At 43.2% G+C, this 18,173-nt stretch overlaps 1 protein-coding gene across 1 annotated transcript in view; it reads right to left on the reverse strand.

Moving 5' to 3' along the window:
- ptger3 (prostaglandin E receptor 3 (subtype EP3)) overlaps positions 1 to 18,173 on the reverse strand; it is a 46,216-nt gene that overhangs the window by 14,127 nt on the left and 13,916 nt on the right. Inside the window, exons 2-3 of the mRNA XM_041207816.1 lie at positions 14,449 to 14,598; positions 6,806 to 7,729 (exon numbers count right to left, since the gene is read on the reverse strand). Of these exons, the coding sequence (XP_041063750.1) occupies positions 6,806 to 7,729; positions 14,449 to 14,598 (1,074 nt within the window). The remainder of the gene's footprint in view (positions 1 to 6,805; positions 7,730 to 14,448; positions 14,599 to 18,173) is intronic.

Here is an 18,173-nt window from a genome sequence, read left to right on the forward strand (position 1 = left end):
TTAGCCGAGGAATAGAATGTAGGAACAGGGAGGTCATGTTGCAAGTGCTGAAAACGCTGCCTAGGCCACAGCTACAATACTGCATGCTGTTATGAAATGCACTTCACAGAAGGGATGTGATTGGAGTGGAGAGAGTGCAGAGGTCGCTGACCAGGATGCATGCTGGCCTGGAGAGTCGGAGTTATGAGGATACATAGCATAGACTGGGGACATTTGCCATGAAGCACAGGAGATTGAGGGGTGACATTGAGCTTCATAACGTTGTGAGGGGCATTGATAGGGTGGACAAAAAGCAACTTTTCTCCTTGGCAGAAGGATGACTAACCTAGTGACATTTATTTAAGGTAAGGGGCATGAGGCTGACAGGTGAGGTGATGAGGAACTTTTGCACACAGTAATATGGGACGCATTGGCTGAAAGGGTGGTGGATGCAGAAACCCTCCTAACGTAATAAGTTTTTGGATGTGCAGTTGTGATGCCATGGCATACAAGACCATGGGGATAGTGGTCAGAAATGGGATAAGGCGACTTTGCAAGGTGCTTGACATGCGCATCTTCGAAGGGCCGAGGGACCTTTGTCTGTGACCCACACCTCTGACTATCAGTCTGTGAATGAGCAGTGTTGCTACAATAACGATTCAAACAATTATCAGTGCTTTGGACGGTGGGAAGACAGAACGGATGTCACTGTGGACCTCAAATACCTGGCCGCTCCACCCCAGCCTCACCGATACCTGTGGACCTGGGTGGATGGTGCCTTTCAAGCTCCAGGGCCTCCTGCTCAAAACGGTTCAATATCACCAAATGGGCCTGGCTACCTCCAGTGCCCTTCGATCATTGTGAGCATTTTTCTCCTGCATGGGGCTAATCGCACATGTACTCTGCATGCACACGCCACACCCCGACCACAGTGGCCCATCTGAGGCCTCCAGTGCCCCTTCTTCCTGCTACTGCTGATCAGTCACAAAAATATAGTACGACTGCTTCCACTGTGCTCCCCACCACCCCCAAACAGCCACCTTGGGCACATTTAGTGTCCATCACTTTCAGAAACACAGTCTTAGCTCCCATGACAAGGAGGCGCAACTAGCTGCGGCATCAAGGGAAGCAGATGGCTCTTGGCCACGAGACCTTGAGGCTCCCCTTCCACAATCTCATCACCATGAATAGGACATGTGTTGGAGTTCTGAGTATGCGCCTAGCTGCATCTCCTGCAGGTTGCCCCAAGACTAGTCATGTGCGACTAAGACCAACACTTGATGCGGGGAGAACCCATCTTCTCATGAGCCACTGAGGCTGATGCAATCATGGTCACTATCTGCTTTCCCACCCAGCATGCAACAAAGGCCTAATGTGAATCAATGCAGTCACAACAGTAAGACTTGGGGGGCAAGGGTGCCCTCAAAGGCTAAGGCTACCTGCTGGGTTAAATGCCAAACACCAACATGGTACTCACTCTTCCAGAGTGCAACAAATCATTGAAGTGCTTACAGCACTGGATCCAGGTGTGCCGCACCATGCCATGGGAGCTCACCACCTCCGCCACCTCCTCCCAGGCATGCTTCGGCATGTGGGGGGGGGGCTCCTCCTCCCATCCTGGGAAAACAGCATCCCCCACCATGCTGCCACCTCTTCGAGAAGGGCAGCAAGGCAATCATCAGAAAGGAGAGAGGCACATTGGCCCCCCACTGGCCTACCCTGCAGCCTGCCCTGCTCCTGGGACAGACCCTGCAGCCTGCCCTGCTCCTGGGGCAGACCCTGCAGCCTGCCCTGCTCCTGGGGCAGACCCTGCAGCCTGCCCTGCTCCTGGGGCAGACCCTGCAGCCTGCCCTGCTCCTGGGGCAGACCCTGCAGCCTGCCCCTCTGGCCTTCCCTCAACATTGATCTGCTGTGCAGACCCCCTGAGGTATGACTTGCAGCTGGCCACAGGAGGCTGCCAAGCCTTCTTTTAAAGAGACTGCCGGATCACCATTGGACCCAGAGGTCTGTACACGTGCACTGCAAACTTCAGACTCCCGATCTCCACAGGAGTCCAAAATGCATTAATTGGCCTGCCCGCGCAAAGTGGCTGCGTGGCCCCGATCACGGGTGGCCGCCCGTGTCAGCACCTGCTCCGCCCGCCAAAAGGAAAATTTTGGCCATGAAGTCATTCACTTTGGATCTGAGAAAGGCAAATCAGAATTGTTTCTTAAAGACGAGAAGCTGGGAACTGTACCCAGTTCACTAAAAAGCACAGATACAACATATACTCTAAAAGTTAGTCTTTGTCTCAAGGAGTTTGGAATTCAAAAGTGAGGAAGTTGTGCATAGCATTGGTCAGATTCCATCTGGAGTACTGCCTTCAGCTTTTGAGATTGTCTTGACCTTAGAGTGGGTACAGGAAAAATTTACCAGAACGATACCAAGGCTAAACAGTTTATTTTGAAGAATGGTTGCGTAAACTTGGCTTGTATTTCCTTGAGTGTAGGATATTGAGGGGTGATTTGACTGCATGTTTAATATGATGAGTTTGAATACAGTTGAGCTATTTATGACTGAAATCAGGAAGTACTTGGTCACAGGAACGGCACTGGAATCTGGAACTCTCCTGCAAAAGGCTATGAATACTGGATTAATTTAACTTTTCATGACTTTGATTGGTTTTTTTGTCTTTATGTCAGGATATCAAGGGATATAGAGCTAAGATGGACAAATAGAATTGATCAACCAAGATCTAATAGAATGGTTGAACAGGTTCTAGGGATGAATGGCCTGCTACTGTTTGTGTGTTCCATTGTAGCCTTAACCATTTTCAATTTAGTTTTACTCTCTTGGTAAATTAACATAACTATTTTATCTGTTTTTTTTAAACTGTAAGCTTATGTATTTTTTTTCTGCTTTCCTGTCCTTTTGTTTCTTTTTAATGGAGATTGTTTACCAAAAATAAAAAGATTCAAAGATTATTCATATTTGTACATTGTCATCAATATATTAAGGGAGTAGTAATGAGGTACAACAGCAAATTACAAGTTCCATTGTAATTGTGCAATCCTGGGTAATCCTGCAACAATGACTGAAGTCCTTCATATACTTTGAGTAATGCTTTTGGTATCACATTGATAAGAACTTAGAAATAGCAACAGCAATACAGCTTGTCAAACCAGATATAGATACAGATGTGTGGCTAACTCTAAATGCCCTCTGAAATGGCCTTGAAGCTATTCTGCTCTATCAAATGGCTGCAAAGCGAAAAAGGAATGAAATTGGACTGACTATCTGGCGTCAACCTAGGCACTGGAAATGACAAACAGTGGAAGCAGCATGCAATATTCAGAGCTAAGCATTTCCACACCCAACAGATCAGATCTAATCTCTGCAATCCTGCCACATCCAGTGTGAATGGTGTTGCACAATTAATTGGAGAAGGAGGTGGCTCCACAAATATCCCCATCCTTAATGATTGGGCAGTCCAGCACTTCAATGCAAAAGACTAGGCTGAAGCAATCGCAACCATTTTCAGCCAGAAGCGCCGAGTGGATGATCCATTTTAGCCTCCTCTTGAGGTCCCCAGCATCACAGATGCCACTCTTCAGCCAATTCGGTTCACTCACTCCACATGATAAAGAAATGGCTAAAGGCGCTGGATGCTGAAAAGGCTAAGGGCCCTGACAACATCCTGGCAATAGTACTGAAGACTTCTGTTCCAGAACTAGCCAAGCTGTTCCAGTACAGCTATAACACTGGCATGTACCTGACAATGCGGAAAATTGCCCACGTATGTCCTGTCCACTAAAAGCAGGACAAATCCAACCTGGTCAATTGGCAAATTACTGCCGCATCAGTCTACTCAAAGTAATGAAAGAGTCGTCAACAATGCAATAAAATGGCACTTGCTCAGCAATAACCTGCTCACTGACACTCAGTTTCAGTTCCACCAGGGCCACTTAGCTCCTGACCTAATTGGCAAATTACTGCCGCATCAGTCTACTCAAAGTAATGGAAGAGTCGTTGATAGTGCTATCAAATGGCACTTGCTCAGCAATAACCTGCTCACTGACGCTCAGTTTCAGATCCACCAGGGCCACTCAGCTCCTGACCTCATTACAGCCATAGTCCACAATACATGGACAAAAGAGCTGAACTCCAGTGGTGAGGCAAGGCTGCATTTGAAAGAGTGGGGCATCAAGGAGCTCTGGCAAAACCGAAGGAAATGGGAATCAGGGGAAAACTTTCCACTGGTTGCAGTCATACCAGCAGAAACGAAGATGGTTGTGGCTGTTAGAAGTCAATCATCCCAGATCCAGGACATCACTGCAGGAGTTCCTCAGGGTCATGTCCTAGGTCCAACCATCTTCAGCTACTTCATCAATGACTTTCCCTCCATCATAAGGTCAGAAGTGAGGATGTTCGCTGGTGATTGCACAATGTTCAGCACCATTTGCGACTCCTCAGATACTGAAACAGTCCATGAGCATATGCAGCAAAACCTGGACAATATTCAGGCTTAGGTCAATAAATTGTGCCACACAACTGTCAGACTATGACCATCTCCAACAAGAAAGAATCTAACCATTTCCCCTTGACACTCAATGGTAGTACTAGCGCTGAATTCCCCCCAATCATCCAAAACTGAACAGTTCCAGCCATATAAATACTGTGCGTACAAGAGCAGGTTGGAGGCTGGGAATTCTGTGGTGAGTAACTCACCTCCTGACTCCCCAAAGCCTGTCCACCATTGACAAGGCACAAATCAGGAGTGTGATACAATACTTTCCACTTACCTGGATGAGTGCAACTCCAATAACACCCAAGAAGCTTGACATCATCCAGGACAAAGCAGCTTGATTGATTGACACCCCATCCAACACCTTAAACATTCACTCCTTCCACCTTGAATGCATAGTGGCAGCAGTGTGTACCACTGACAAGATGCACTGCAGCAATTCACCAAGGATCCTTCAACAGCACCTACTGAACCCGTGACCTCTATCACCTAGAAGAACTAGGCCAGCAGATGCATGGGAATACCACCAACTGCAAAGTTCCCTCCAAGCCACAGAACATTCTGACTTGGAAATATATCGCTGTTCCTTCACTGTCACTGGGTCAAAATCCTGGAACTGCCTCCCCAACAGCACTATGGGTGTACCTACACCACATGGACTGCAGCAATTCAGGAAGGCAGCACACCACGACCCTCAAGGGCAATTGGGGATGGGCAAGAAATGCTGACCTAGCCTGTGACACCCACATCCCATGAATGAATTTTTTAAAAATCAACAAGTCAAGGAGATCACAGCTGATCAGCATTTTAACTCTACCCATCCCAGTTTGCACTGTATCCTTTTCTCCCTTGTCTAGCAAAAAATATTTCCATATCAGATAGCTCTGATTCTAAGTCAAGTCCCCCTGTCCTGGAGTAACTCACCAACAGGCCCATGCTGTTGTTAATGTTTCATATGAACCTCCACCCACCTCTCTTTATCTAACTAACTTTACATAACTATCCATACATATCTATCTCTAAACGTATCTATGTTATTTGCTTCAGCTTCTCCTTGTGGTATTAAGCTCCACATCCTAACCACTATCTGGGTGAAAAGCTTCTGCCTGAATACTCTATTGCTGGCCTTTTGTTTCCATTTGTGGGGGAGACCAAAACATTCTCAAAGCCTGCTCCCTCAAACCCTTAAAAATCTTAACACTTCTATCAGGTCACACCTCAGTCTTCTCTTTTCTGGTGAAAATAGTTCTAGCCTGTTCAATCATTCCTGATACATAATTTCTCAGGCCTAGTATCTTCTGGTATAATTGTTTGAGCTAAGCCAGATGTTGAGTGGCATGTTAAATCTAAACAACTGCATATTTCGGGGTTGCAAATGACAACATGGCAATAATAAAAATGGAAGATAAATTATATCCTGTGTTTATCAATGCGTGTATATATGTCCATACATTTACAAAGTTAACCAGCTATTAGGACATTTTATTTTCAGATACTTAATTTGGATGGAGTCTCCTGTCCAATTGATGAACGAGTCTTGGGTGTTACAGGTGCCCTGATGGGAGGCAACTCCAATACAGCACCACATGTTCCAGGGGACTGAAGTGCAACATTTTCTCCAGGGAAATAACTTCCAACTGAGGAGGTGATGGTGTAGTGGTATTGTTGCTAGGGAGACCCAAAGTAATTCTCTGGGGACCTAGATACAAATCCTGCCATGGCAGATGGTGGAATTTGAATTTTTTTTAAAATCAAGAATTAAAAGTCTAATGATGACCATGAAACCATTGTCAATTACTGCAAAAAGCTATCTGGTTCACTAACACCTTTTAGGGAAGGAAATCTGCTTTCTTTACCTGGTCTGAACTACATGTGACTCCAAACCCATAGCAATGTGGTTGACTCTGGTCTAGCCAGTAATGCCCACACCCCATGAATAAAACATAAATGTTTTTTTTACCGACTTAAGACCACAGCACATTTTACCACTCAACACTACTAACATTTTTTTTTTACCAATTTTACCACTGAATTATTTTTAAATCCTCAAATCAATAAATAAACTTATAGCCATTATAAATAATGTTTAGAATATAATGCTTCTCAAATTTCGCTCAGCACAAAAAAATTCTCTAACTTCTGCCCGCTGGATTTCGAGGTAGCTTTAAAACAAAAACAGAGTTACCTGGAAAAACTCAGCAGGTCTGGCAGTATCGGCGGAGAAAAAAGAGTTGACGTTTCGAATCCTCATGATCCTTCAACAGAATTCGTTTTACCTTTAGTTACCACAAGTTACGTATTCAGAAAGATATATTTTCCTACCAGCAGAGGGGACCAGCAAACACAGAGCACGCACATAATCCCCAACAGCTGTGTGAGCGTTTCCACTGTGATCCTTTCCCATTGCTTATTGGCGGTCAGTTTTTTCTTACAGCGAACCACCAGTCCGCGGATAGTTGCGACGTTGCAGCTCAATGTGACCAGCAAAGAGGTGATACCCAACACGGTGAAGGTTGAAGCAAAAATGGTGTTGCCTAAGATGTGCTTGCCAGTGTTGATGAAGCACCAGGTACCCGGCCATTGCAAAGTGTACTTCCCAACCCCAACAATGGGCAGCAAGGCGAAGATCACCACGCCGAACCAGATAGAAAGCACCACCAGTTTGGTGAGCCTGGTCGTCATATGGTTGGAGTAGTATTGGGGAGCGTGGATAGCCAAGGTCCTTTCAATTGCCATAGCACTGGCCAAAAACAAGGGGCAAAGGCCAAACGTAGTCATACAGACCCCAAAGAAGGCGCACAAGTTGCCGGATGGGTCCACTCTGCTCCATTGCCTGTTGGTCAGATAGACTGAAATAACGACAGGGCTAATGAGCAGTTTGCCAGTCAGGTCGGTCAGAGCCAGAGCTCCAATAATCAGCAGGAAGGGCTTCTTCTTCTTATTTTCCTTCTTATGATACGACTTATACACCAGCAGCAAGGCGAGAGTATTGCCCACGATGCCAGTGATCATCATGATGACTGGGAAGACCACAGACACCGACACACATTCATTCACCGAGGACTTATTGCTGGGCTGCCCGGAGCTGGAGTTGATACCGTCCCACATACTCTCCTCTGCCGATTGATTCCACTGGCCGGGCTCAGAGTCCAGACAAACAAAGTCCATCACCGTATGGTACTGCTCAGTGTCGAAGATCTTTCCCCAGTCTATTGTATTTCGCTTCGCGACCTGTTGGTTTGAAAACTGGAACAACCAATAAACATTGTCCTCGCTACAGAGTTATAGCCTTGGATAGGCGTGTTCTCCACACTGTAACCTCGTCACTCTAATGGATCAGATAAAAAGCAGAGGGTATTTTGGAGGAAGAGGAATGAATCAACTTGACATAAATAAATTCGAATTACAACAGGGACTGCACTTCAACGGTTGTAAAGGAGCGTTGGAACCTTCCGAGGTCGTGAAAGGCGCTATGTAAATACAAGTTGTCCTTTTCAATTAATTGTCAGAGAGATTAAGCATTAAACCAAGCAAGCAGAAGCAGTGATATAAACAGCTGGCAGTGCTCCGTAATGATGTTAGCTGTATCCGCACTCCAGCAACCCAATGTTTTAACGCCCGCACCTTTTCGCATCTCTTTTTCAGGGGAGACAGTAATTTATGCCGTTGACGCTAACACGACGCATAAATAAGCTATGATTCTGAAGACTGTGGCGCCGCAGTAAACATTACAATAAATGGTTTAAGAGCTAAAAGAGTTCATGAAAAAAAAAATCAACGTGCAGAACATCACTTGACCAGTGTTACAATAAATATATAGCTGAGGTAAAGGTAGAACCAGAGCATGCCAAGATCAGCGAGAGAATGCAGTTCATTATTTGCTTACTTAAGATACAAAAATCGATAATCCACATTTAAAGCTGCAGATATTGAAATCGATGTGTCCAGCAGAATATATAGGAGCGGCATTAAGTTTCAGTGTACGATCCAGCTCTTAACCACCTTCAAGGAATCCTGGTAACAAATTGTCACGGGTATATAGGAATTATTGCAGAGTTCGTAATGGTCGAAGGAGGAAGTATCTGTCTTATGCCATTACATGCCGTTTATTGAGTATCAGCCAATTTGCAGCTCAGAAAGGGATCAGTTCATTCCCAACATCTACTCGTTCTGCCTGATATGAAAGAGCACAGTTTCTCACCAATTTTCCACCGTTCTGGAAGATCCTAGAATCTAGAAATTTAAGAGCGTATGATCCTATGCTGCATATTTTCTAGAGCAATTCAAAACTAATCTCACTGCTTCACTTTCTCCCTTGGTCCTGCATTGACCTCTGTTCAAATCTCTGCGTCTTGATTCCCTACATGTGCTCAACTACCCCATGGTAAAACATTCCATCTTCCAACAATTCCCTGCATAAAGGAATTTCTCCTCACTGACTTAAGTGACAGTTATAAATTAGTGGCCCTCCTCACTCCCCAATTAGAGGAAATGGTCTCTTACACATTCATCTTCTCAAAGCCATTAATTTTTAAACAAATTTTAGAAGATTTACAATGTACAGTTCTGGGCACCACACTATAAGAAGGATGTGAACACGTTGGAGAGAGTGCAGGAGAGGTTTACAAGAATAGTTCCAGGGATGAGAAACTTCAGCTATGAGGAAAGATTGGAGAGATTGGGACTGTTCTCCTTGGAGAGAAGAAGGCTAAGGGGAGTTTTGATAGAGATGTTCAAAATCATGAGGGGGCTGGACAGAGTAGATAGGGAGAAGCTGTTCCTACTCGTAAAAGAATCAAGAATGAGAGGGCACAGATTTAAAGTGATTTGCAAAAGAAGCAAATGTGATGTGAGAAAAAACGTTTTCACACAACGAGTGGTTCGGGTCTGGAACGCACTACCTGGAAGTGTGGTGGAGGCAGGTTCAATCAAGGCATTCAAGAGGACATTAGATGATTATTTGAATAGAAACAATGTGCAGGGGTACAGGGAAAAGGCAGGGCAATGGCACTGGGACATAATACTCATTTGGAGAGCTGGTGCAGACACAGTGGGCCAAATGGCCTCCTTCTGCGTCGTTAAAATTCTGTGAAGATCTCCTTTCTAAAATTTTCTGTCCCAGTAAGTACAAACACTCACTCAAATGTCTCCCCACAACTGTGATTTCCTATCCCTGGCATCATCCTGGGAAATCTATGTAGCACACTTTCTGTAGCTTCAATACTTTTTGATAATGGAACTCGTATAAGTGCACGCAATGCCTTAATTAAGACTTATTCATTGCTTTGTACCAATTAATGACTTTTATTGTTCTTACATTTAGTATTTTTATTTATAACCCAAAATCACTATTAAATACTTCTATACTTTTATCTAACTGTACTTATATTTTCAAGAATTGGTGTATTTGCATCTCTCCAGTCCATCATGCCCTTCAACCTTTCCATTTTGCTTATACTCTGATGTACATGACATATACTGTCTAGTATTCTCTCTATACTGCCAGTGGACTCTTCAAATAGACCAAAATAGTAAAACATGGCTTGCCTTTGACAACCACATATTAGTTGTCCTTGGTTATTTCATGTGTTTCAGAATGCTTACTCATTTGGTCTTGAATTATAAAATTCAGAAATTCATCACAACTAATATTGGAATCACTCAAATAGTTTAATATTAAGAGTTAAAGATAAGATTGCTAGACAGAGGCATTGCAAAGTTCAGCAAGATGAAAAGGGGATCTGGCTATAATTAACTGGGCAGAAAAAGATAGATCAACAGTGAAAAACTTTCACAAATAAGATGGATAGAGTGAAATATAAATCCCTTTCTACTAGGCAATAGGTAATGGGTACATCAAATAAATAGATAAATCTGAATTGAAAATTAAAGGGGACGTGCATGATAAAGTTAGGATAACAGTACTATAATCATGATGAATAGAAATAGTAGGAAGGTGCAAAGGGTGATTATAAGGGATAATGAAAATATAGGAGACAATATGATAGAAAATAGTAAGAATGTTGATAAATATATAAAAAGTAAAGGATTAATTAAAGGGAGGGTAATACCATTTGGGAATGATGGAAGCATTCCAATTGTGGAGGATGAAGGTATGATGGAGATAAACATTTTTCATAATAACAGTGAAAGTGAGAATGCAGGTGTACTAGAGAAGGATTAGCATGGAACAATTGTTTGAAAAATCTCTGAAAATAAAGAAAAGAAAAACTCAAGATGAATAAATAGAATTTCCCTGATGATATGTACCTTAGGCTGTTGAAAGAAGTCATAGAGGACATTGCAAAAGCTCTGGCCATAATTGGCTTCCCTCTTATTTTGAAATTGTATCCCCAGTTCTAGACTCCCAACTAGGGGAAACATCTTACCTGCATCTACCCTGTCCATCCCTTTAAGTATTTTGTAGGTTTCAATGAGATCATCTCTCATTCTTTGAAACTCTAGTGAATACAAGCCTAGATTACCCGTCTCTTCATAGGACAATCCCACCATCCCAAGAACAAACCTGGTGAACCTTCATTGCACTCCCTCTATGGCAAAAATATCCTTTCTAAGGTAAGGAGTCCAAAACTGCACACACTACTCCAGGTGTAGTCTAATCAAGGTTCTATACAATTGAAGCAAGACTTCACTACTCCTGTACTCAAATCCTCTTGCAATAAAGGCTAACATAACTTTAGTCTTCCAAATTGTTTGCTGCGCCTGCACGTTAGCTCTCAGTGACTTATTGATGAGGACATCCAAGCCCTGTTGTATATTTATGCTTTCCAATTTCTCACCATTTAAGAAATACTCTGCACATTTGTTCTTCCTATCAAAGTGTATAATCTCACATTTTTCCACATTATATTCCATCTGCCATGTTCTTGCCCACTCAGTAAGTCCTAAAATTCCCTTGAAGCCACTTTGCATCTTCCTCACAACACACATTCCCACCTAGCTTTGTCATCCACAAACTTGGGAGTATTACAGTTTGTCCCCACATCCAAATCATTGATATATATTGTGAACAGTTGGGGGCCAAGTACTGATTCTTGCAGTACCCTACTAATCATAGCCAATGCAAGAACAACCCATTTATTCCTACTCTGTTTTCTGCCTGTTAGCCAATCCTTAATCCATGCCAATATATTACCTCCTATTGCATGTGCTTTAATCTTGCTAACCAAACTCCTGTGGGAGACTTTATTGAAAGCCCTCTGAAAATCCAAGCACACTATGTCCACCAACTCCCCTTTATCAATTCTGTTAGTAACTTTTTTAAAAAACACCAACAGATTTGTCAAACATGATTTTCCATTCATAAATATGCAGTGACTTTGCCCAATCAGATCACTATAACACAAGTGTCCATTTATCACATCCTTTATAACAGGTTCCAGCATTTTCCTTCCTACTGATGTAAGGGTAACAGGTCTGTAGTTCCCTGTTTTCTCTTCCTCCCTCCTTAAATAATGGGGTAACATTTGCTACCTTCCAATCTGCAGGAACCAGTCCAGAATCAATAGAATTTTGAAAGATGATCCCAATACAGCCACTATCTCCATAGCTACCTCTTTCAACGCTCTGGGACGTAGAATATCAGGTCCTGGGGACTTCACAACCTTCAGTTCCATTAATTTCTCCAATACAACCCTCTCTACTCATACTAATTTTCTTCAATTCCTCATTCTCCCTAGTCCCTTTTATCTCTAATTCTTGGAGATTTCTTGTATCTTGAGGAAAACTGACACAAAGTAATCATTTAACTTCTCTGCCATTTCTCTATTCCCCCTTATACATTCTCCTGACTGCCTTTTAGGGACCCACATTTGTCTTAGCCAAATATTTCCTTTTTAAAAACCTATGGAAGATTTTACAGTCTGTTTTTATGTTTTTTGCTAGTTTACATTCATATTCTATTCTCTCTTTCTTTACCAATTTCTTGGTCTTCCTTTGCTGTATTCTAAAATCCACCTGATCCTCAGGTTTACTACTACTTCTGGCAGCTTTTCAGGCCTTTTCTTTTAATCTTATATAATCCTTAACTTCCTTTGTTAGACACAGTTGACTGACTTATTTTGGGTTTTTGTGCCTTGAAGGAATGTATAGTTGCTGCAAAATATGTACTAATTCTTTATAGGCTATCCATTGCCTATGTACCATCAAATCTTTTAATGTATTTTCCCAATCTCAATTGGTTAGCAAAACTAAAGCTCATGCGATAGGAGGTAATATACAGGCATGGATTAATGACTGTTTTCTGCCTGTTAACCAGAGTAGGAATAAACAGGTCATTCTAGCATTGGCAGGTTGTGACTAGTAGGGGACTGCAAGGGTCAGCCAATTTGCCCCTCATGCCTTCAATTTCCTTTGTTCAAATTTAACACCCTGGCTTCAGATTGCACTACCTTACATTCAAACATAATGTAAAATTCTATCATAATATGGTCACTCATCCCTAAAGGTTCTTTTACAACAAGATTATTAATTAGCCCTTTCTCATTACATAATACTAGATCTAAAATAGCCTGCTCTCTAGTCAGTTCCTCAACATACTGCTCTAGAAAGCCATCCCTAACACACTCCAGAAACTTGTCCTCTACAGCATTAGTGCTCATTAGAAGTCACCTATGATTACTGTATTACCCATGTTACATGCTTTTCCAATCTCCTAATTAATGTCATGCCCTACACCACGACTACTGTTTGGTGGCCTATAAATAGCTCCTATCAATGTTTGCTGTCCCTTGCTGTTGCATAGCTCCACCCAAACAGATTCCACATTTTGTTCTTCTGATCTAAGATTCTCCCTTACTAATGTACTGATCCCATCCCTTATTATCAGTGCAACACTACCTCCTTTTCCTTTTTACCTTCCTAAATGTCAAATATCCTTGAATAGTCAATCCCCAGTCTTGGTAATCTTGTAGCTACATTTCTGTAATGGCAATTAGATCATACCCATTTATCTCTATTTGTGCCTTTAAATCATCTATCTTGTTGCGAATGCTGCGTGCATTCAGACTTTGTCTTTAACATTATTCTGCACTTTAGCCTAGTTGATACTCGTCTCCATTTTGCCTGCCTTCTAATTTTGCTGGCTACTTTTCTACTTCCTGTTACCAGCTTTATTTCCTTCCAATTTTTGAGCTACCCCTCAAGTTTGCATTGCTCTTACAAGCTAGTTTAAACCCTCCCCGATAGCACTAACAGATCTCCCTGTGAGGATATATCCCAGTCTTATTAAAGTGTAACCCATCTGGCTTGTACAGGTCCCACCTGCCCCAAAACCGGTCCCAATGCCTCAGGAATCTGATGCCGTCCTTCCTACATCAATTCTCCAGACAGGTGTTCAATTGATGAATCGTCCTATTCCTATGCTCATTAGCATGTTTCACTGGAAGGAATCCTGAGATTACTGCTTTTGAGGTCCTGCCTTTTAATTTCCTTCCTAACTGCCTAAAATCTGCTTTCAGGACCTCATCCCTCTTCCTACCTATGTCACTGGTACCTCTGACTATTCATCCTCCCATAGAAGGATGTCCTGCAACTGCTCCGTAATGTCCTAGACCCTGGCACCAGGGAGGCAACACTTCATCATCCTGGAGTCACATTTACAGCCACACAAACACCTGTCTGATCCCCTAACTAACAAATCCCTATCACTACTGCTATTCTACTCTTCTTCCTCCCTACCTGTGCAGCTGAGTCACCTGTGATCCCAAGGATTTGGCTCTGGTTGCACTCCCCTGAGGAACCATCTCCCTCACCAGTATCCAAAATGGAAAATTGATTAGCAAGCAAGATAGACTCAGGGGACTCCTGCACTACCTGCCTGGTTCTCTTAGACTACCTTCCCTCTCTGCCCGCACACACTTATAACCTGCAGTGTGATCATCTCTCCAATCATACTATCCACGTAACTCTCTTCATTGTGGATGCACCACAATGACTCTATCCACCTTTTGAGCTCCGGGTTTTAGAACACAAGCTTCTGCAGCTACTAACGCTTCCTGTGGATGTGTTCGTCTAGGAGATGTGGTGCATCCATGACTTCCCACATACCACAGGATGTACATTCCACTCAGCCGAACTGACCTGCCATACCATAACTTTAAAAACAATTTGTTACAATTAGAATAAGTAGAACAACTTACCAGTTACTCACCAACCAGCTTCTTCCCCTGTATGGAAGTAGGAGCCAACTACTGGAGACTGAAAAATTAGGAAAAGAAAGGAACACCTCCCTCATCAAACTCCCAGCTTGACTGTCTGTGCACTCAAATTGGCACTCAGCGCAGACCAAGCAGCACTGAGGACCCCCTGTTTTTATACTTTCTGAAAGACAACTGATTCAAGCTTCTAAAAACCAGTTTTAACCATCCACCTAATTAACTAGCTGAAGCTGCTCTCAGAGAGCTTGTATGCCCCTGTTTAATGCTGGAATAATCTTAACTTCTCTTAACTTAAGGAGTAATTTTTAGTTAATTGCTAAATTAAATAACTAAAATAACTAGACTTTAGACAGAAATTACCTCTTAAAACTGCCTCACTTGCCAGCTCTCAGGATTGTTCTGGTAAAGATCCAGTACTAAAAGCACAGATGAATGGCCTTCTCTACATGCTGTAAACCTAGATGCTTTATTTAGACTGTTGCAGATAACACAACTTAAGTAAAATAAATAGTAAAGGGAATGCATCTCTTGTCAGTTACAAGTTTTAAGGATATCATTCTGTTGGAAATTTGTGGAAATTGAACAGTTGCAGAAGGTGTAGGTGAATTAGACCCAGTTTGAGTGCATTTGGAACCATTTTGCTCCCTATGATGCTGTAATGTGAAGCAATATCTCACATTACTTCATCACAGTTTGAGTTCTAAATCCTAGTCTCAATTCAGCAAGATGTACTTTGCCTGCCCAGAATTTATGGCTAAATGTTCAGCTGATGGATTAAAATACTAATGAGCATCTAAGTGAGTGCTTCTTAAAAAGCATTTATAAGATTTGAAGTAAATATCATGGGGTGCTGGCACTTCATTGAGCCAAATAGGCTTTGGTTGAATTAGATCAATTAGATCAAAACATTTTGCTAAGCATTAGGTGGCTTTCACTGTGTAAAGATTGAGCACTAAAAAAAATTAGAAAATTAGAAAGATTGGTACAAATAAAACACTGTAATGGAAAAATATACCTAAAGTCAGTGTGCAGCAGCACCCACACCAATCCAATATTTTCAGTAAGAATTCCATGCTACTCTGCTGATCCTCATTCCCTTGTCACCCCTGTGAAATGTAATTTCCCTTGGTATGGCAGGTGAGGATGCTTTTCTTTAACAGCCTCAAGTTTTCAGATCTCACATGTTGTTGTCAGTAGAAAAGATAGTTGTCCTGTGAAACCATTTTTATGATTTCCCAAATCATAATTGAAACAAAGGTTTTGTCACTTAGAGAGAAATTTAACAGCTTCCAAGGAGAGAGGGGAAATGCAGGGCCTGTGAAACATTTTGTTTTGCTCACAGAAATGTCCTAGTTAGTTTTGCTGAAATGAGTGAGAATCTGCTGCATTTTCTGGGGCTGTTTTAACCTCCGAGCTATCATTTTATTTTGCCATCATGTATTCTGGGAGGGGGAGATGATGGCGATGCCATAGTGGTATTGTCGCTGGACTAGTAACCCAGAGACCCAGGGTAATGCTTTGGGGGACCCAAGTTCGAATTTTTATTGAATTTGAATTCAATAAAAATCTGAAATTAAAAGTGAAGACCATGAAACTATTGTCGATTGTCATAAAGACCCATCTGTCCTTTAGGGAAGGAAATCTGTCATCCTTACCTGGTCTGCCTACATGTGACTCCAGATCCACAGCAATGTGGTTGACTCTTAACTGCCCTCTGAAATGGCCCAGCAAGCCACTCAGTTGTATCAAACTGCCACAAAGTCATAAAAAAGGAATGAAACTGGATGGACCACCTGACATCGACCCAGGCACCAGAAAAGACAATGGCAAACTCAGTCCTCTGGACCCTGCAAAGTCCTCCTTACTAACATCTGGGGGCTAGTGCCAAAATTGGGGGAGCTGTCTTACAGATGGGTCAAACAACAGCCTGACATAGTCATTCTCACAGAATCATACCTTACAGATTATGTCCCAGACACCACCATCACCATCCTTGGGTATGCCCTGTCCCACTGGCAGGACAGATCCAGCAGAGGTGGTGGCACATTCGGGAGAGAGTTGCCCTGGGAATCCTCAATATTGACTCCAGACCCCATGAAGTATCATGGCATCAGGTCAAACATGGACAAGGAAATCTCCTGCTGATTACCACATACCGCCCTCCCTCAGCTGATGAATCAGTGCTCCTCCATGTTGAACATCACTTGAAGGAAGCTCTGAGGGCACCAAGGGTGCAGAATGAACTCTGTGTGGGGGACTTCAACGTCCGTCACCAAAAGTGGCTCGGTAGCACCACCACTGACCGAGCTGGCTGAGTCCTAAAGGGCATAGCTGCTAGACTGGGTCTGCGGCAGGTGGTGAGGGAACCAACAGGAAGGAAAAACATACTTGACCTTATCCTCACCAACCTGCCTGCATCTGTCCATGACAGTATCGGGAGGAATGACCACTGCACAGTCCTTGTGGAGACGTTGACGTTCACATTGAGAATACCCTCCATCGTGTTGAGTGGCACTACCACCATGCTAAATGGGATAGACTGCGAATATATCTAGCAACTCAACACTGGGCATCCATGAGGCACTGTGGGGCCATTAGTAGCAGCAGAATTGTATTCAGCCACAATCTGTAACCTCATGGCCAATCATATCTCCCACTCAACCATTACCATCAAGCCAGGAGATCAACTCTGGTTCAATGAAGAGTGCAGGAGGGCATGCCAGGAGCAACACCAGGCATACCAAAAACTGAGGTGACAACCTATTGAAGCTATAACACAGGACTACTTGCATGCCAGTCAGCATAGGCAGCAAGTGATAGACAGAGCTAAGTGATCCCACAACCAACGGATCAGATCTAAGCTCTGCAGTCCTGCCACATCCAGTTGTGAATGGTGGTGGACAATGTGGGAGGAGGTTCCACAAATACCCCCATCCTCAATGATGGAGGAGCCGAGCAACGTCAGTGCAAAAGTTAAGGCTGAAGCATTTGCTATGATCTTCAGCCAGAAGTGCAAGTGGATGATCCATCTCAGCCTCCTCTAGAGGCCCCCAGCAACACAGATGCTGGTCTTCAGCCAATTCGATTCACTCAACATGAGATCAAGAAACAGCTGAAGGCACAGGATACTGCAAAGGCTGTGGGTCCTGACAATATTCCGGCAATAGTAAAGAGGCTTTGCGCTCCAGAACTTGCTGCGCCCCTGGCCAAGCTGTTCCAGTACAGCTACAACACTGGCATCTACCTGGCAATGTGGAAAGTTGCCCAAGTATGTCCTGTACACAAACTGCAGGACAAATTCAAGCCGGCCAATTACCGCCTTATCAATTTACTCTTGATCATTAGTAAAGTAGTGGCAGGGGTCAATCAGCACTTGCTTAGCAATAACCTGCTCACTGACGCAGTTTGGGTTTCGCCAGGGCCAATCAGCTCCTGACCTCATTACAGCCTTCGTTCAAACATGGACAAAGGAGCTGAACTCCAGAGGTGAGGTGAGAGTGACTGCCCTTGAC

The sequence above is a fragment of the Carcharodon carcharias genome, chromosome 16, assembly GCF_017639515.1.
Source record: "Carcharodon carcharias isolate sCarCar2 chromosome 16, sCarCar2.pri, whole genome shotgun sequence".
Lineage (NCBI taxonomy): Eukaryota > Metazoa > Chordata > Chondrichthyes > Lamniformes > Lamnidae > Carcharodon > Carcharodon carcharias.